The sequence below is a fragment of the Hemitrygon akajei genome, chromosome 10 (genome assembly GCF_048418815.1).
Source record: "Hemitrygon akajei chromosome 10, sHemAka1.3, whole genome shotgun sequence".
Classification (NCBI taxonomy): Eukaryota; Metazoa; Chordata; class Chondrichthyes; order Myliobatiformes; family Dasyatidae; genus Hemitrygon; species Hemitrygon akajei.
Genome location: NC_133133.1, coordinates 146,546,146 through 146,567,191, shown reverse-complemented (window position 1 = coordinate 146,567,191; position 21,046 = coordinate 146,546,146). Strand labels below are relative to the sequence as shown.

The window sequence follows — 21,046 nt, the reverse complement described above, 5'->3', positions numbered from 1 at the left end:
TATTGAGAAAGTAAGGAGACATGAGATCCAAGGGGACATTGCTTTGTGGATCCAGAACTGGCTTGCCCACAGAAGGCAAAGAGTGGTTGTAGACAGGTCATATTCTGCATGGAGGTCAGTCACCAGTGGAGTGCCTCAGAGATCTGTCCTGGGACCCTTACTCTTCATGATTTTTATAAATGACCTGGATGAGGAAGTGGAGGGATGGGTTAGTAAATTTGCTGATGACACAAAGGTTGGAGGTGTTGTGGATAGTGTGAAGGGCTGTCAGAGGTGGGGCAATGATAGGATGCAAAACTGGGCTGAGAAGTGGCAGGCAGAGTTTAACCCAGATAAGTGTGAAGTGGTTAATTTTGGTAGGTCAAATATGATGGCAGAATATAGTATTAATGGTAAGACTCTTGGCAGTGTGGAGGATCAGAGGGATCTTGGGGTCCGAGTCCATAGGACACTCAAGGCAGCTGCGCAGGTTGACTCTGTGATTAAGAAGGCATATGGTGTATTGGCCTTCATCAATCATGGAATTGAATTTAGGAGTTGAGATGTAATGTTACAGCTATATAGGACCCTGGTCAGACCCCACTTGGAGTACTGTGCTCAGTTCTGGTCGCCTCACTACAGGAAGGATGTGGAAGCCACAGAAAGGGTGCAGAGGAGATTTACAAGGATGTTGCCTGGATTGGGGAGATTGCCTTATGAGAATAGGTTGAGTGAACTCTGCCTTTTCTCCTTGGAGCGACAGAGGATGAGAGGTGACCTGATAAAGGTGTACATGATGACCAGAGTCATTGATTGTGTGGATAGTCAGAGGCTTTTTCCCCAGGGCTAAAATGGTAGCCACAATAGGACACAGGTTTAAGGTGCTGGGGAGTAGGTACAGAGGAGATGTCAGGGTTAAGTTTTTTTACTCAGAGAGTGGTGGAGCATAGCCAAGTGGTTAAGGCATCGGTATAGTGATCTGAAGGTCACTAGTTCGAACCTTAGCTGAGGCAACGTGGTGTGTCCCTGAGCAAGACATTTAACCACATATTGCTCTGCGACGACACCAGTCCCAAGCTGTATGGGTCTTAATGCCCTTCCCTTGGACAACATTGGTGTTGTGGAGAGGGGAGACTTGCAGCATGGGCAACTACAGGTCCTCCATACAACTTTGCCCAGGCCTCAGTCATCATTGAAAATCGATGGACAGCCGAAGAAGGAGTGTGTGGAATGAGCTGCCGGCAACGGTGGTGGAGATGGATACGATAGGGTCTTTTAAGAGACTTTTGGATAGGTACATCGAGCTTAGAAAAATAGAGGGCTATAGGTAAGCCTAGTAATTTCTAAGGTAGGGACATGTTCGGTACAACTTTGTGGGCCAAAAGGCCTGTATTGTGCTGTAGGTTTTCTATGTTTCTAAAACATTGTCTTCTTATGACTAGCACCCCATTTCATGAAAGAAACCAGTACAAGACTTTGTAGCTAGACACCTAATCTCTTGTTCTCATCAGATCAAGGGACTATAAGGATGTCCATATTATCCCCTCATGGCAGGCACTGAAAGTTATTAGACTGGTCATTGTTCTGTGATTCCACCTACCCAATACAATGGTGACGACAGAAATGGAGCTATTTTTGACCACCAAAGCCATGAAGTGTCAACTAAGAGGGACTGTGGACTTCCTTCTCACATAAACCTATTAAAAATATATTTTATATATTACACCTATTACATGATAACATGCAAGCCATGATTTTAATTTAAGGAATCACAAACAGATCCAACCTCAATATAGATGGATGTCAACCACGGCTGTATCATTGCCCAAAACACGTTGTTCAATATTTCTCACTGCAACGTTGCACTTCTGAAGTTAATCTACAGGACAAATGGAAACAAGTTGAACCCACATCACCCCGTTCCAGAGCCAAATTTAAGAAACTTCTTTAAGTGTAGGAATATTAATTCCTTTTTGTTAAAAGTATTCTTCAACCCTACTCAGAGTGAAATTGGTTGACATGAATTTGAATGATTGAAGGCAAATTGTTATAGAATTTACACTGCTCCTATTAAGAGACTCAATGTGACCTACCACCTTTAATTAACTTACATAAAAAAATAAATTGTAGGTGCCACAAGACAATATGAAATATTTATCTGGGTGGCTAGTAGACTCAACTGGCTTGATTCAAATGTGCAGCCTTGAAATGGGAGATTAAAGTGTTGACAGTCTTCTCCTTGTAATTGTCAAGAAAATCTGTTTAACTACTTTTAACCACTTTCATGCTGTTGGCACAAGGTAGATGGCTAATTCATGACTGAAAAAATATTCACACCTAGGATTTGCCGGTAGTTGAAGGCTCAGGAGCTTATGCTGGAGCTGTCATTATTTAAGATTTATAAAATGTTTTACTTTATGGTTCTGTCATACTGAATTAATAGGATACGCTATCAAGTATCAGCAGTCAAACTGAGAAGTAGGAATGGGCTGAAACAGTGACTGATTTGCCCACTTTGGGCTGTAAAAATAACGTCATCCTCCATCAAATTAATAACATGTTCCCGGGGAGAGGATAAAGAAGAAAAAAAATCACATTTCTCAGGATGACTGCAGTCTGCAAGCTGGCAACATTCATTTGTCTTTTAATCCTGCATGAGGTTTTCTATTGAACATGCACCCTCCTCCTGAGCAGTGCTGAATTTTAAGTCTGCAGTTATCTTCAGTTTAGATTTAATTAATTTTCTCATACACTTTGTAGTCTTTTCCTACCCAGTGTTCAGTTGAGGTAAACCTGTTACTGAATGACTGTGCTATTTATATTTGTTAGGTCAGTGAATTTGTTGAGGTTTGCTAGGCTGTTATTGTTGGTTGCTAATTAATGATAATCATTGCTAAAATCCTTTATTATATAGTGCTCATTTACTAGGAACACAATAAAGCAAATATTAGTCTGAATTCAAGTTCTAACCGATATATACATTTAAAAGTCTGCTTTGAAAGAATTGCTCAGTTCTTTTAATAATTAGATGTGTGCCATATTTCTTTTCAGACCTCTGGTTATTCATGATGTAATAAGGCTATATGAAAGTTTAGGGAAGGAGATATATTCTCATTCAGTCTACTACAGCAAAGTGAATGAAGTTGTATAAAACAAAGACACTGCATAATCTCAGAGGTCCTTCTGTTAATTGGTCTGTGAATACACTTGGGACAGCATATGCTAACAGCAATCCTTCTGTAATGCACTTGCTACAGCTGAGATAAACAAGTCTGTGGAAGATATTGGGCTAATAAGTAAGTTTTTTTTAAACTGCATCACTTGCTGTGAATTTTGACACACTGTTGTACCAGCAACTGCTGCTAGACAAATTAAATCCAAGGATATAGGAAACACCCATCAGATCAAGCAGCATCCATGGAAAGAGTACATATTAGTGTTTAAGGTGAAGGAACCTTCACCAGAATTGGGAAGGAGAGAAAACAAGTTTAAAACTTGGAAAGAGGGTGAATGTAGGTTCATTTTGAAGGTGTGTATAGAAACATCTTACAAGAGAATAAGAGTAGGCCATCAGCACCTCAGGGTTGGCCTGCCATTTAATGTGATGATGGGTGATTAACACTGATCTCATTTCCTGTTTCTAGCCTTGAATTTCAAATATTTATAAATCCACAATCCTAGTATTTGAAATGATTTAGCCTCCACAATTCTTTGGGACAAAGAATGCCAGAGACTTGCTACCATCAGAGAAGAAATCTTTTTTTATTTAGGCAAAGCACAATACTATTGGGCATCTTTGCAAGGGAGAATCTCCATTCTAGGAAGTAGGGTGGAGGATAGAGACAAAATGTTAAATTGCCAGCAGAGATTGTAGGCCCAATAACAAGTTGTAGTTATGGGCCACAATTGTGAATACTAATTGTGGTTTTTCACTGGAATGAGACATTTGGACTGAGGAGCAGCAACATTTCAGAGAAATGCAGAACTGGAATGACTCAGCCTGTGACATATACTGGCCCAGCCCAAACAGAGCACTGTGGACCTGTAATCAACATTGCCCTGGAAACTCAATCACACTTATATAGGTTTTATTGCCATCAAACAGCCAGTTGTAAAGATGGCATTGACACGCATACAGAACTATCAGTGTGCTCAGAGCCTGAACAGGATTAGAGCTCCTGAAGGAGATATCAGGCAGATCTCTTTTACCCAATCCTCCAGCCTTGAATGCAGCCACTACAATGTTGGCACATTCAGAAAATCCAGGCCTATGTGCGGGAAGCTGTTGTTACTATAAAAGTATTATTAAATAAATATGGAGTTAATTATGACATTGCTTCAGTTTGCAGTTGTTGTTTTATTCTGGTGGTACACTGATCTCAGCATGCACCTACAGAACACTTCAGAAGGTTTGACACTGCAGTGCTGGTCTTATGATGACTGTTGACAATTCATCACAGAAAAAGTATGAGCTAAGACAGGACCTGGCCAAAGTAAATTGGGAGCAGCTGCTAGAGGGAAAAATAACTTTGATAAAAGGGAGATGTTTAAAAGATATTAAGAGGTCAGATTCAGTATGTTCCTCCAAGGGAAAGAAGCAAAGATGGTAAGCTTAAAGAACCTCGGTTAACAAAATATTTTGGAGGGTTGATCATGGAAAATAGGATATCCAGGTGTAAGAAATTGACAACAAATAAGTTCTGTTATAGAAGAGCTAAGGAAGGAAAATAGATGCCCCAAAATGGTTTTGATCACTGAAATCACCTTGGAAAGTAGGTCTAAAGAGAATTTTAAGTATGATAGAAGAAAAAAGATTTGCTAAGGAAAGAATAGATCCCCTCAGGGATCAAAAGGATAATCAGTGGAAATAATGAGTAAGGTTCCAAATGAATGCTTCGTGTCAGTATTCACCAAGGAAAAGGATATGGAAGCCAGAACGTAAAGATGTCCTGAAGCATGTCTGTATCAAAAAGGAAGTGTTAGAAATATTGGTGCGCATTAGGACACATAAGTCACCAGAACCTTATGAGATCTATCCTAGAATGATAAGGAAAACACAGGAAAAGATTATTTTACGTTTTTGTGAGGCATCAGAAGACTGGTGGATAGCTAATGTAGTCTGTTTATCCAAAAGGGGAAATGAGGACAAGCCTGAAAACTACAGGCCGGTGGTGGCAGAGAAGCTGTTGAAGATACCACAATAACGGGACTTATGTTCACATGGAAAGACAGCATTAGAAGTCAGCACTGTTTTGTGCAGAGGAGATCATGTCCCACAAATTTGACTGATCTTATCTTTTTCTTCAAAAAAAACAATTAAGGCAATGTGGTGGAAATGGTTAATATGTACTTCAGTTAGACTTTTGATAAGGTCCCACATGGCTGATCAAGAGTAACGCACAAGAGATCTGGGGCAACATGAACTGGATTCAAAATTGGCTTGGTTATAGAAGACGCAGGATACAGGTGGATAGGCATATTTTTCTGAGTGTAAGTCTGTAATGAGATCAGTACTGGGACCTCTGACATTTGTAATCACTTGGATATGAATGTAAGTGGTCTGATTAGTAAGATTGCAGAGGACAAGAAAATTGAAAGAGCCCCAGAGCAGGAAAAAAAAAGGATGTTTAAGGATACAGCAAGACATAGATCAGTTGGAAAGTTAGGCAGAGTGGTAGCAAATGGAGTTTAATCTAGACAGAGTGAGGTAATGCATTTTGCGTAAATTCTGGTAATACAGCCAGGAAATGACAGGGACCTTAGGAGTGTTAAGGTACAGAAGGACCCTAAAGCACAAAATGTGGTAGCAACTGAGAGCATGCAAAACAGATTCATCAGGATGTGAATGCATAAAAGGAGACATTGGAGAGGTTGGGTTTACTCGCACAGGAATGTAGAAGCCTGAGGGGATAACTTTGCAGGACAATCAGTGAGCTTTTTTCGGTAAGATCAAGGGAGCCTAGAACAAGAGGGCACACATTTAAGGTGAAAGGGGAGAAATCAAAGTGAGATCTGAGGGTTAAGATTTTCTACACATGATGGTGAATATTTGCAAAGAGCTGACAGAAGTGGCAGTGGAGGCAGATATAATTACAACATTTAAAATTCATTCGGACAAGTAAGGAATAGACAATGAATACGAGTGGGTCTGTGGGATGGTCAAATTGGTATGTTCAATGTTTTAGCTCTCAGCAGTCTGAGGCCTGAAAATGCATCTGTTGAAGTTAAACTTATCCAAAGGAATTCTTGAATATTCCTATACCAACATATTGATGCATTTTGATAACTAGCCATGAAAATGCAAGAAATGTAACATTACTTCATATCTAGAACATTATTTCATATCTTCTTAAATTCAGACTCATTACATTTGCCTATAATTACATGTGTGCAGCAGTGCAGAAATTTCTTGGAATAGCACCAGAGAGGAGGTGTTTTCATCAAGTTGAAAAACAACCACTTTCTTCACATTCCCAATTCTGATCATCATGTCTAGTCTAATGGTTATTTGAAGAGACTGTCAAGTCTCAGCTAGATACCTAGGAATCTGGAGGGAGAAAGAGAGATGGGAGGTGAAAAGCCAGGTTAATTATAAGTCCAATAATTATTAGACATACTGATGTTGGTAGTTATCAAATCAAACTGCCTTTGCAAAACTAGACCAAAAATTATTTTTTATTGGTTGAAATCTTACATCAAGTAAAAATCCAATTATGCACCCTTAGCCAATATATACTTAATCCAGAGACACTCAAATTAAAGCAGTGGAAAATAAACAAGGCCTCCATTCATCTGGAAATGAAGTATTATTGACTATAAAACACTCCTCAAAACAAGCAAAACACAGATCTCAATAAGGCATTGGGCAAACTCTTGAGAAATCTTGACCAAGCTATGCACAAATGCTGTGTACATTATACAAGTTAACAAAGTACAGCAGGTCTTTGTATTTCAATGGTTTCTCATTTTGAGGATATCAATTAATTTCCACTGATGTCAGCTGAACAAAAAAGAAATTGGAATCCTGAAAAACTTCTATCATTCATGTCTGCTCTAGTACGTGGTGTGGCAACATATCAGCACACTAATTCTGATCATTCAAAATTAATTGAGATAATTCTGGAGGGCAAATTGTTATTGTTTTTGATGCACAGGCCAGGGAATCTTGAAAACATTAAAGGTATCACATTATTCAGTTTAAATTTCTTACATTGCATGAAGCACTTCAATTCATAGTAGCCTTGCTCTTATCAAGAATGGAATCCACAGCTGCCTTTTGTTTTCTAATTTTACCAGCACCTACTCTAAGTAAAGGGTGGGACAGAATGCTGCGCTCTTTTTTAAGTGGCTGTAATTAAATATTAATATTGGTGTTACATTTTAACAAAAGAGCACAACGGGATTCTTCATGAGCACATATGTAAGTAAGTATACTTCAAGATTGACATAATTTTGCTTGAACTACCCAGCTAACGCTGTATTTCCGTTTTTTGTACTCTTTCCTTTCTTCACCTTTGCCCATAATACATCCCTACAGCTAGTTTGGCATGTTTCTTCACATCTCCAGTCAATATTACTTCATGTGAAGCAGACAAAAACTTTTGAATGAGAAGATATTCACTTTCATTGTCCAGTTACCACTCCATTCTGTTGAGCCAATATAAAAACAAAAAATTCAAAAGTTTGTGATTATATGCAGGAGTGGTGGAAGGAACAACATTATTCATGGTGAACCAGCATCCTAGTGAGCATTAATCACATGCAGTTCTGTTAATTCTACTGTCCTTCATGAGACAACTGTAAACATTTTCAACACGATTTCCATACAAAGCTTCCAACCATAAACAAAATGTATTCAAGCATTATTACAGTTGGCTAAAATAACAGGAGCTGTAATATCCAACATCAAATGAGGAGTGCAGAGTGAATTAACTAAAGCTTTAAACTGGACAGAATCAAATTATTCAAATAAGTTCAAAACATGTACATTAAATAGAAATCTGATTGCAAAGTTTCCTTACTACTGTCTCAAGGTGCTCAGAGAATTGGAGAAAAAGCTATTTTGAACCATAAGCCTTCAACAATAAAGGAAACCTATTTCTTTTCCTTAGTTTGCTGAAATATCCAGAGTGACAAAGTAAACTGAAAATGTCTTAAAGCTGATGAGCCAACTCTAACTGAACCTGAAAGCAAACTGCAACAGATCAGTTATATCACATTACATCAACCATTTACAAACTAACCAACAAATGTAGTGGCAAGACCCACTTCCCCATCCCATGCACAGAACATCACAACAGTAAAAATAAAATTATTCATATATATGCATGAATATGTATATAAAACAAGTATATATATATAAATATGCATGTGATTCCTTACAAGTTGAGGTGGGTGCACAATCAATAGAAATTTGTACACACTTCTCTTCGATCTCACTGATCAATGCTATCTATTAACATAGCATACGGCAGAATAGAAAATTAAAATTATCAGGCCTCACAGCAGACTTAGTGGGCAAGCCATCACAAAGGTGGCTTTTTGCATTGCTTCTTATACTGGCATCTTTCCACTACCTGATGTCTACCAATATTTGTGCAATGTAGTTAACAGTGTGTGGTACTCTTGCAAATGTTTACTGTACAAAAGTTTTATTATATAAATTTTCTAATTAACTGAAAGTTAGAAATCTTATTTACAAGAACTTTCTTTTGTTATAAGCAGCCAGACTCTGCTAAGAAGTACTAACTTCAAATTTTCCTCTTTTTATACTTTTCATAGAAATAAATATGGTATTCAGTTAAAGCAGAACTTTGCTTCAGCAATTATGTAAATTACATACTAAATTATAATTTATAATTTACATTTTTTAAATTGGGATTTGACGACTAGTTGCTAATTGCATTGGTCACATCTCATGTTGTGGGCTTTTGCTTCCTTATAAGAACACCTTCTTTGAAAACCCACATTCACCACAGAAAACGTTCTGATGCAGCTGGTCCTGTATTCCCAACGTTATTTGGTTTCCCATCCACTTGTGTTCATCAGGTTACCATTAGTTTCTAGTTGTACTTGGATCATCCAAACAGGTAAGAAAATTGATCACTAGTCATGAAACACACAATATTGGACTGATTCAACCAAATTAAACTGTGGTAAGAATTTTGATCTTTCAGTTATTCCATCGCCAATTCCTATAACATTGATCAAAGTTCCACTGTGCACCTAATTGGAGATTAGTTTCATAGCAAGTCATTATCAGTGCATCCACCACCAACACCATGTCGAAACTCCTGAAGGTTTGAGACTCCATGAAAGTGAACAAATGCACCAGCAACTACCAGAACATGGAACAGCTGATGAGAGTGAAACTGTAAAAACAAAAAACAAGAGTCATCGTTACAAATGTCAATGCTTTCATCTGATCTAGTTGCACAACAATTTATAGCACTGAATTTTTTTTCAGATACATAATTTCTGAGTACACTCTTGGCATATCTAAACAGTACATTTCAGTTTACTCTAGATTTGTACGATTTTCTGTACAATAGCTATCCCTTGATATTAAAGTAGCAAGTTTGCCAATGTCCTAAGCAATTACAATGTTTGAAATGAAAAAGGCCACTGATTACTCACCCAAATGTCACACTTTCCAGGGAAGAAACGCTCAGGTATACGGGCAGCATATAAGGCAGCTCCTGTGATATACAATGCTGCCATTAAGAACAACCAGCCAATCTGTCCAATAGTAGCAGCCCTGAAAAATCCTTCTGATATCATAAAGTGCAGGGTAGGCACAACTCCACTCAGCCCTAATCCCACAAAAACTCCTAGAAATAAATGAATGGCAGACAATGAGTCACACCTAAAATGCAAAATTATCAAGTAAAAATAGTTTTCTTGAACATCAGCAGTTCACTATTTAAGAATTCACCTCTAATATCAGATGCATAGCATCTATTTCAGAAGAATTATTCCATTTAAAGTACCATCTCTAGTATTTAAAAAAAAATAGTGGTACAGAATTTTAAATTACTACAGACAACTCAGACTTGTTAACAGATTGGTCCAAACATCAAAACTTGATTGATCTTACAGCCATGTCTTTTTGTCTCCGTGTCCTACATACAGATATGCATCTTACATCCTACGTAGAACAAGTTTTTTCATTTAAGTAATGCATTCAATGTGACTGTGAATACAAGCTATGATCTTGTGACATTTCATAATACAGAAACAAAACTAATCATGCCGGGGTGTGTCAGGAAAGGAACAGAAACTTAACAATTAGAGGTAATAATTTTTAAAATGTGATTGTTAACTCAATCTAGACTCTAGTTTGCCCCCTCAAAATATTCATATTGGCAACCTCATGGAAATGAAGTGAAATTATTGACCTAGTTAGGAGACTGGTAGAGTACAGCAATATATGAAATGCAAGAAAGTGAACAGTTGTGACCTACAAAAGATCAGCTGGAGCCTTTGCTATTCAGTAATGATTTTAATAATGACAGCAGAGTCATATCAAAATGTGCCAATGACACAAATAAGAAATAGGAGTAGGTACGAAGGCCTTTAAGATTATGGTCTTATCTATACTTTACTGCTTCATTCGTAAACTTCTAACTCTCTTCAGGTCAAAAACTCTAAGTCAGCCTTCAGTGTAATTACTAACGTGGCCTATGCCTTTCTCTGGGATAAGTTTTACAACTCTCTAAGGGAAAACAACTACATTTAGAATGGAATCCCTTTCCACTGAAGCTTTTCCCCATGGCTCCATATTCCTCTAACTAAGTAAAAATCCTCAATGGCTCCTTCGTTTGCTCCCTTAGGATCTTGCACATATCAACAAGCTAACAGTCATTCTAATAGAAGCCAGAGAGTACAGGCTCGATCTACTCAGTCATACCTCTGGATTTTTCCTAATGGATGAATAAAGCATAGCAATGAAATGTAAAAAATCTTGGAAATGTCACTGCACTATTACTCCGGGCGTCAGTAACAGTGATAAAATAAGAATTCATAATACTGGTGTGTAGCAAGATACAGTCAAATGTTTAGGTCATCCATATTTCTTAGTTCCAGAATAACATATACTCGATAAAAGAATACTATACAGGATAGAAGCAAGATTTAGAGGTAATTCAGATGTAATTTGGAAAAGGAATGGAGATGAGATCATTTTTTAAAGTTTCATCCAAAGAACCATGGGTGCCTATAACTCAATGTCTGAAAGAGTTGTAGATGCAGAATTTCGTAAACATTTAAAAATACTGGGATGTGTTCTTGAGCTGTGACCTGCAGGGCTATGTAACCAGCTCTGGATGGTGATAGCAAGAACCAGCAAAGAAACAGGCCAAATCACCTCCTGTGTAGATTTTCCACAATTCAAAAACTATAAAGGACTCTGTTACATTAACTGAACAGCAAAATATTTGAAGATGCTAAGAATCCAAAATAAAGAAATAATTTAGGTCAATAACCCTTCATCTGCATTGCTTAAATATCACTGACTCGAAACAAATAGTTTTACTCTCCAGATACTGGTTTATTTGCTGAGCATTATCCATTTTCACTCTGTTACATCACAATCATTTATTCAAGTGTGCACCATACATTAAAAAAATCAAATTCTTATAGACTGTCTTACTCCATGGTATGTTAAAGAAACCAATAAGACTCACAGAAACCTGAGTATACTTTCTTGATGATAACAGATTATGTGAAGTTATGTACCCTCAAGTATACATCAACAAGAAATATAAAAAACAAGGTTGGAAGCTCCAATTAACTTACCAGCTCGTACACCTCGGTACTGTGGTGTTGCAAAATAGTCCCACTGGGAAACTATAATTGCTGTGATACCAAGTACACAGACAACAAGCAAGTAAATGAAACACGGCTGGGGATTACAATAGAAGGAGTAATACAACCAGGGCACAAAGCTACCCATTATTAGAAGTGCTATGCCAGAATAGTCCAACCTGAGGAAACACAAAGATAACATTAAGGTTTATTATAGCAATCCAAAATTCCCATTACAGTATTGCAATATTGTAAATCCATAATATGGACAGAAACATAAAATTTATTCACATAAAAAATAAAATCATTATATCCAACCATTATATTTTGTAGTAAATATTTATTCAGATTTGGTTCCTACGGCTAACTTAATTTATTGGAGCAATTTTAAATGTTTTCAAACTGGATACTTAAGCATGGCTCACAATTCCCACAAAAACGGCAAAATGATTACAAGATGCTGATGTCATGTCTGTTTCACTCCCATTGGTTTTTCCCTTTAATATACAAATATACTTAAAATATTATTAGTTCTCCAGATTGAATTAACACTGAGCATAATGAGTTAGCAGCAAGGTTGATCTGCAGCATACAACCTAGAATTAATTTGGATCAGTTTTGTTTATTATTATTCCCCCCAGTAGAAACATCTGTCCTGCTGGGCATGTCCCACAGCCTTGTTATTAAAGTCACATTATACAGGCAAAGCAGCACAATTTGCTTCTAACTGCTATATTTTACTCATCTGGTGTCAGCCTTTCTGAGACATACCCCGCCCCCCCACTCCAACATGTCTGTACTGAAAATTAATTTGCTTTCTTCCCCCACCTTCCCCATAATACAGACAACAGGTCTGGAAGCCAAAATCGAAAACTGATTCAAAATGGTTTCTCTTCCTTCCAGAGGTGCTACCTTACTTGCAGAGGGTTTCCAACATGGTATTAAGGAAATTATACCTGCCTAGTTGAACCTGATGTTTAACAAACACTTGGAAAAAAATCAGAATGTAACTAGCTGAAGATCTGAACGTGGACTTTTACAGAATGCTTATGTAATTTACATTTTTACCGCCCTTTGCATTTTCTAATAAGGAACAATAGACCATAATACAGGAGCATAATTAAGCCATTTGGCCAGAGTCTACTCCACCATTCAATCATGGTCGATTTATTTTCCCTCTTCTTCACATTCAACTGCTTCCCCCCCCCTTTGTATTGTTTGACACCCTAACTAATCAAGAACCTACCAACCTCCACTTTATACACAATGACTTGACCTCCACAGATATCCTTCTATTCTGGGGCGATACCCTCTGATTATAGACTCTTCCCCTATAGGAAACATGTCACTCTACCTAGGCCTTTCAATATTCATTGGGTTTCAATGAGACTCCCTCACGCTCCTCCCCCAAATTCTTCTAAACTCCAGTAAGTACAGGCTCAGAGGCATCAAATATTCCTATATGGCAACTTTTAATTCCCAGAATCCTTCTTGTAAACCTCCTCTGGGCCCTCTCAAATGCTAGCACATCTTTCCTTGGATATGCTCACAATACTCCAAATGTGGTATGACCAACATCTTATAAAGCCTCAGCATAACATCCTTTTACACTCCAGTCCTCTTAAATGAATGCCATCATTGCATTTACCTTCCTTGCTACCAACTCCCAAGTGTTTTCACCTCCAATTTCTGAATTCACTTCACACTTAGAAAATGTCTTTATTCCTTCTACCAACATGTATGACTACACAATTCCCTACACTGTATTCCATCTGTCACTTCCTTGTCCATTGTCCAAGTCCTTGTCCTTCTTCAGACTTTGTGCTTCTTCAATACTATCTGCCCCTCCACCTATCATCGTACCATCCAAAAACTTGTGCCATTAATTCTGTCATCCATATCATTAACATATAATGTGATAAGTACCGGACCCAACACAGAATCCTGTGGAACATCACTAGTCACTAGCAGCCAGCCATAAAAGGCCCCTTTATTCCCAATTTTGCTTTCTGTCAATCAGCCAATCTTCTATCCATTCTTGGATAACTAAGGAAATAAAAGATAGTATCAAATTATAAACTCATGTACAAAGTCGCAAAGACTAGTGGGAGACTGGAGGATTGGGAAAACTTTAAAAAGCAACAGAGAACAACTAAACAAGAAATAAGATAGAGTATGAAAGTAAATTAGCACAAAATTAAAAAAATAACAAAAGTTTTTATAAATGTATAAAGCAGAAGAGGGTGGCAAAAGTCAACATAGGTCCCTTGGAAGATGAGAAGGGGAAATTGATATTGGGTGATAAAGAAATGGCTGAGGCATTGAACAGCTATTTTGTGTCGGCCTTCTTGGTGGAGGACACGTCTAATATGCCAAAGAAGGATGTTATGAACGAAATGGGAGGTGAGGACCTTGATAAAATCACTGTCACTAAAGAGATAGTGATGAGCAAACTAGAGGGCCTGAAGGTAGTTAGGTCCCCTGATCCTGATGGGATGCATCCCAGGATGCTGAAGGAATTGGCAGAGGTTATAGTAGACGCGTTGGTAATCATTTATCAAAACTCTCTAGACTCCGGGCAGGTCCCGGCGGATTGGAAGACAGCAAATATCATGCCACTTTTTTAAAAAGGATGTAGGCAAAAGACAGGCAACTATAGGCCAGTTAGCTTAACATCTGTAGTCAGGAAAATGCATGAAGCTGTCATTAACAAAGAAATAGCGAAACATTTAGAAAGGGGTGGTTGCATTAGAGAGACGCAGCATGGATTCAGAAAGGGCAGGTCCTGTTTGACAAACTTACTGGAGTTCTTTGAGGACATAATGTGTGCAGTGGATAGAGGGGAACAGGTGGATGCCGTATACTTGGATTTCCAGAAAGCGTTCGATAAGGTGCCGCACAAGAGATTTATAAATAAAATACGGATGCATGGCGTCGGAGGAAATGTATTGGTTAACTGATAGAAGGCAGAGAGTTGGTATAAATGGGGGTTTCTCCGGTTGGCAGTCAGTGGTGAGTGGGGTGCCGCAGGAGTCGGTGCTGGGCCCACAGCTGTTTACCATTTACATTGATGATTTGGAAGAGGGGACTGAGTGTAGCATAGCAAGATTTGCTGATGACACTAAACTAAGTGGAAAAGCAAATTGTACAGAGGATGAGGAGAGTCTTCAGAGGGATATAGAAAGGCTAAGTGAGTAGTCCAAGGTCTGGCAGATGGAATACAATGTTGGTAAATGCGAGATCATCCACTTTGGAAGGAATAATAGAAGAGCAGATTATTATTTAAATGGTGAAAGCCCGGGGAAGCAGTTGAGACTCCCTCACTAAATATATTTAAGAAACAGTTAAATAGGTTTTTACATAGTAGGGGAATTAAGGGTTGTGGGGAAAAGGCAGGTAGATGGAACTCAGTTTACAGACAGATCAGCCATGATCTTATTGAATGGCGGGGCAGGCTCAATGGGCCAGATGGCCTACTCCTGCTCCTATTCCTTATGTTCTTATTCTACGTTTGCTGTAATACCATGCACTCTTATCTTGTTAAGCAGCCTCATGTGCTACACCTTGTCAAAACCTTCTGAAATTCCAAGTACACAATATCCATTGGCTTTTCTTTGGTTACCCTGCCTGTTACTTCCTCAAAGAATTCCAACAGATTTATTAAGTAAGATTTTCCCCTTAAGGAAACCATGCTGACCATTGCCTAAGGGATAATGCTGCGGGTTAAGATGTAAATAAATATGAGGGCCCCGGTCAGTAAAACTTTTCAGATACATTTCCGAGAGGGAAGATCATGCAGCAATAGCAGCAAAAAAAAAAGCAACACATTTTATTTTTGGGCAAGGTCTTTGGATTAATACCATTCTAAATACATCTCAATCATACAGCTAAATAAGTGCAAGTGAAAACTGTAACTCAAAATTTACTGGGCTTATACACCCAATTATTGGATTACTATAAGCAGTATTTTCATAACAAGCAACATAAATACTTCAAAGTTAATACTGGAATACTACACTGAAAGAACACAAACACAATTCCTCAGCATTACTGAATACCTAATTCAGGGATATCAAATTTTGACTGATACCCTATCTTGTATGATTTGGGAAGACTTAACTACATTGTATTTATTGTTTATGTATCCTTTTGTGCTCACTTTAGATTTTGTAATTCTGTAATCCCAATAACTATGATTCAATCTTACAATGTTGATATTAATAAAAAGATTGAAAAAGAAATTTTGACTGCCAAACCTGATCAAATGCAAATCATAGTGATTAGTATCTAGCTAATGTTTGCTTAAACAAGGGAAAGTCAGATCACTGTAGAAGTTGCCAGTCATGAAACAGACATTCAGATGACAATTTAAGGTTAATTACAGAAAACAAAAGATATGGTTAACAGGTTCATAATACATAGACTAAACCACATTCTAAACAGAAAAATCATCTACAGAATCTCATGTTTATAATTAAAATCAATTAACAGGTTATCAACAACACACACAAAATGCTGGTGGAACACAGCAGGCTAGGCAGCATCTATAGGGAGAAGTGCTGTCGACGTTTCGGACCGAGACCCTTCGTCAGGACAACAGGTTATCAGTTTACTTTTTTTTTAAAATAAATGGTTACTTACTTGGAAAATACACGTGAAACATTTTCTGAATGGCAGTAGAATGTATGAAACAACCAAGAGAAACACAGGCAGAGAATGGCCCCGAGGAAAAATGCCCCAAATACAACTTTCTCTTGCACCGGGGCCACAAATGATATGTTCGGCCTGAACATGTAAAAAATTCCAAGACCCAAGAAGAAAAGACAACCTATATAAAAAAAAGGACATATACAATAAAGTAAATATTGCCATCCAGAAATAAACGAATGGCCTGTTTACAAATATAGATATTACTCCTTGAAGCCATCATTTGGTACAGGGGTCCACAGCATACTGAACTTCATCAGCTGGAGCATTCATTAGGTCAGGAAGTCATGCTGCTGCTGTATAAACCTTGATTAGGCCATATTTAGGAGTACTGCATGCAGTTCTGGTCACAGCATTACAGGAAAGATAGAGGGTGCAGAAGAGATGTTGCTTGGATTATGGAATTTAGCTATACCAGTAAAGGGAGACTGGGAACTCATATTGTTTTCGCTGGAGTTTCAGAGGTAGAGAGGCAACTTGATAGAACTACTATTTAAATTATGAGTTGAACAGGGTAGATGGTAACTTCTCCCCCACCCCCCAGAGTAGAAATGTCAAATGCTTCTAACATAGTTTTAAGATGGGGGGGAGGTTTAAAGAAAATTTACAAAGCGAGTGGTAGGTGCCTAGTAAGTGATAGAAGCAAAATAATAACAACATTTAAGAGCTATTTAAAAAGCCACATGAATTGGCAGGTAATAGAGGCATATAGACCTTCTGCAGGCAGATTGAATTAGTTTAGATTGGCAATAAATTTAGTACAGACATTGTAGGCTGAAGGGCCTATTTCTATGCTGTACTGTTCTATGTTCTACAAAGCTTTGTGGCTTATGAGAACATTTTACAGCCAAATTTTATATTGTAATGGAACTACAAGCATGGTCACTAAATGAGGAAGAGACAGTGAACTCCTGAAAACATAAATGGGGGTTAACTAGGTGTTTTGTAATTCCAGAATTTATCTTTGGAAACCATTTATACAGCTATTCTCACAGCAGCAGCAGAATCAGGGACTTGAGGCAAAGTTAAATATGAAGGGTAAGAGATAAACCACTTAGCTATTTCCTGACATTTTAGAGGTTATTGAAAAAGTCAATTTTAATGAATAAGTGAATTAGAATGAACAAATCTGTAAATGCTGGAAATCCTAAACAAAAAGAGAAAATACTGAAAAAATTGAGTAGATCTGTCAATATCTCCGCACAAAACAGACAAGTTATTATTTCCAACACTGGTAGAGAAAAGCAGATGAAGAGGAGAAACAGAGGTGTATAAAATTAATCCAAGAAAAGAATAGGTCAAGGACTGGGGCAAGCAAGAATGATGGTGTGTCTAGGAGTCATGGGCACAGATACTGTAGATGTTTCTGGGGCGATGTAAGACTCCAGGATGAAATGTTGCTCTCCTGGTGCCAAGTCAAGGATATCTCTCAGCAGGCTTACATAGAAAATTCTTAAAAGTGAGGGTGAGCAACAAAAGGCCATGGTACCAATGACACAGGGAGGGAAAAAAAGTGGTCCTACAAAGTGTATTAGGAAGTTAGGCAGTAAGTTTAAAAGCAGTACCGCTAGGGTTGTAATGTCAGGACTACTTCTTATGCTAGTGGGGCAAAAAATAGGAAGATAGCACAGTTAAATAAGTAGCTAAAGAGCTGGTGCAGGACGAAGTGCTTGAGGTACAGGGATCATTAGACTTCTTCCAGGGAAGGTGCGACAAATACAAGAATGAATTGCTTCTAAACTGCAGGACAACTATATTCTCATAGTGACATTTGCTAGTGCTAATCAGGAGGGATTATACTAGATTGGCAGAGAACCAGAAGAGTGGACAGTGAGTGGATGGCTTGAGGGAGAAGACAGAGGTTAGTTAAATGAAGACAATGGGGGTGGATGGGCTGAAGTGTATTTACTTACAGTAAATGCAAGTATTATTATTAGTGTTAGACCTGGGTAGGTACATGGAAATATGTTATTTGAAATATAAATTATTTTATAGACAACATAAATTGATAAGAGTTGTGAACAGTGAGGAAGGTTGCCGAAAGAATCAGCAGATCATAAACAACTGGGTAGAAAAGACAGCACACAGAATTAGTTTTCAACAAGTACAAGCTGATGCATTTTGGGAACAAAAGTGCATTTAACTGGGCCATTAACTACATCCAAATAGCTCCTCTATCCACCCACCAATCAATTTTATAAGCTTTAATATTGTAACACAGATTTTCCAGGCCACAAATTAATAAGTTATCACATTTGCACATACTTTTCAAATGCCAGTGGTAGAGTCGTACTTGAAATATATATATATGCTGCCAGTTCATTTACCAATCTGGCCATATTTGCAATAAACAATGTCAAAAGCCTTTCAATCATTAGATTTTACTGCATCAAAAGGTGACACGCCTTTGGTTAGGAGATTACACAAAGTGTAAGTCATACCTATGAGATGTGTCCAAATGTTCAAAGTTTCTGTATGGATCCTGAAAATGCTTCTTAAGCAAGCACGAAAAGATGGCATTGGTGGCCTGTGACCATGCAGGAGGTAGTCATTATCCTTCAGCCAATCAGGCAGCACGTCATGGGGGATGACTCGCCATCGTCCTTCCCATACCTGTAACATGTACAACTTTAATAAACACCATCATACTTGCATTTTCTCAATGGGATTATGCAAAACAAATTTCAACCAAGTGTGTTACAGAACTTGCCTGATTTCCAATTCACTGATATAAAGCAAATGTAAATTCAAGATTCAGGACACAAAACTCAAATTGTAAGGCTGGAAATCCACACATTTAAAAAATTGCTTTTGCCGTTTGTGTATACTAATTAATACTAAAAAAAAATCATTAGCTTCACAGAACAAACAGCAATTCAAACTATGCAGATTGAGAGAAAAAGACAACCAGATTATCGTCGACCAACATAAAAACAATTTAGCTACTCCTTTGTTTAGAAAAATGGAACTTCTCAGACTAGGTAGTTGCGAGAAGACAGGATCTAAGATGCTCAAGCACAAGAGAAACTAGAAAGACCACAGTTTGTTAAGTTAGCAATCCATCACGAATTGTACCAAAACACAGGAAGGAACTCAAATTGCACTTAACAAGGCAACATCCAGATTTTTCACCATGTGAATTTCCAAGGCTACAATAACCCCGCATCTAACTGAACAAACTCATTGAGAATTTTGTATGTACAAATGAATCGAGCATCAAGACCTCAAAAAGCAGAGAAATGCAAATGTAAAATTAAAATAGAAAGCACTTGAAACAGCAATTCAAGCAGTAGAATTGGAGAGAAAAACAAAGCTAACATTTCAGGATGATTACCGAAAATATTGAATAGAGATGGAGAAACATTAATGAACAAACACTATTTACTGTTCCTTAAATGGATGTGCTACAAGCATACACTAACATAGGCAATATATTCTCTCCTTTAGCCCAACTCCAATCAGATGCAGCAATGACAAACTGGAAAATGACGAATGCTTTGCCTAGTTTGGTATGAATCTCTCCCAGACAGCTATCACCAATGTTGGACCTATAATTCCAGACCAGCATCTTAGATCCTATCTTCTCGCAACTACCTAATCTAAGACTAGCACTTTCTTCAGATGGTTCTCAACATACACCGGAAGGATCATCACACTCATGAAAACCACCATCTTCCATTTAGTTGCATTGCTTTAATATGGTTAAGAAATCAAAAATAAAATTCAAAACTACAATCCATTTTAGTGAATAAGTCAATGAGTACAACTTGGGATGATGAGAAAGTGGTGCATTTCTTTGGATTTTGAACATCAGTTCCCTCCTCACACTGATTGTACTGTGTCTATTTCCTAGTGATCCAAAAGCAAGTGCAATTATTAAAAAACAACACTTGCATAGCACATAAATGAAAAAAAATCAGCATTTTCTGATTTAGTTCTAAAATCAAAAATACATAAATATTGAAACCAAATTCGGTGGCAGATATTAAACTTTGGACATGTTATATTGGGCAACCTAAAATTTTCTACTCAATATTGTTTATCTCTTTGTATACAATATGCCATTTGGCAATTTTAATTTCTGCAGAACATACTTGAAACCCCCTTTTACCAGGCGTCTTTAGAAACATGCTTCTCGCTAATAAGCCAGCAGTGAGAAAACCACATTTCTCGAACTCCATACATCTAGGGTTGATATGACTTGGTTCCCACCAGACTGGGGGAGCTGGGGATGTTTTGACCACCCGCAACCCAATCTGAGTGAATACTGTGTAAACGCTGCCCACTTGCAATTACCCATTGGCAAGAAATAACAGATTATACACTGCATACAGTTATAAAGAAAGTATATTTACAAATTTCAGCTTTTTCAAAGTTAGTAGGAAAAAGAAAACAAGAAAAAAAAGGCCAATTACAGTGTTAACCCAGTCCAAATGTGCACACAAGTTGAAGCTGTCTTTAGCTCAGGTGGTGGATCCTCTGTCTGCATGATAGCACACACCACCTTCTGAATGTCATTCGAAATCCATCTCAAACGAACGGGCTTCCCCACAGG

General features: G+C 37.8%; 1 protein-coding gene across 2 annotated transcripts in view; it reads right to left on the bottom strand.

The window, feature by feature from the left end:
• Positions 1-6,636: 6,636 nt before the first annotated feature.
• Positions 6,637-21,046, bottom strand: part of LOC140734779 (adiponectin receptor protein 2-like) — a 70,687-nt gene continuing 56,277 nt past the window's right edge. For both annotated transcript variants that reach the window (XM_073059273.1, XM_073059272.1), the window contains 5 exons: positions 18,933-19,104; positions 16,426-16,612; positions 11,776-11,963; positions 9,616-9,809; positions 6,637-9,350 (listed from right to left, as the gene is read on the bottom strand). In XM_073059273.1, the coding sequence (XP_072915374.1) occupies positions 9,222-9,350; positions 9,616-9,809; positions 11,776-11,963; positions 16,426-16,612; positions 18,933-19,104 (870 nt within the window). In that variant the 3' untranslated portion in view covers positions 6,637-9,221. The remainder of the gene's footprint in view (positions 9,351-9,615; positions 9,810-11,775; positions 11,964-16,425; positions 16,613-18,932; positions 19,105-21,046) is intronic.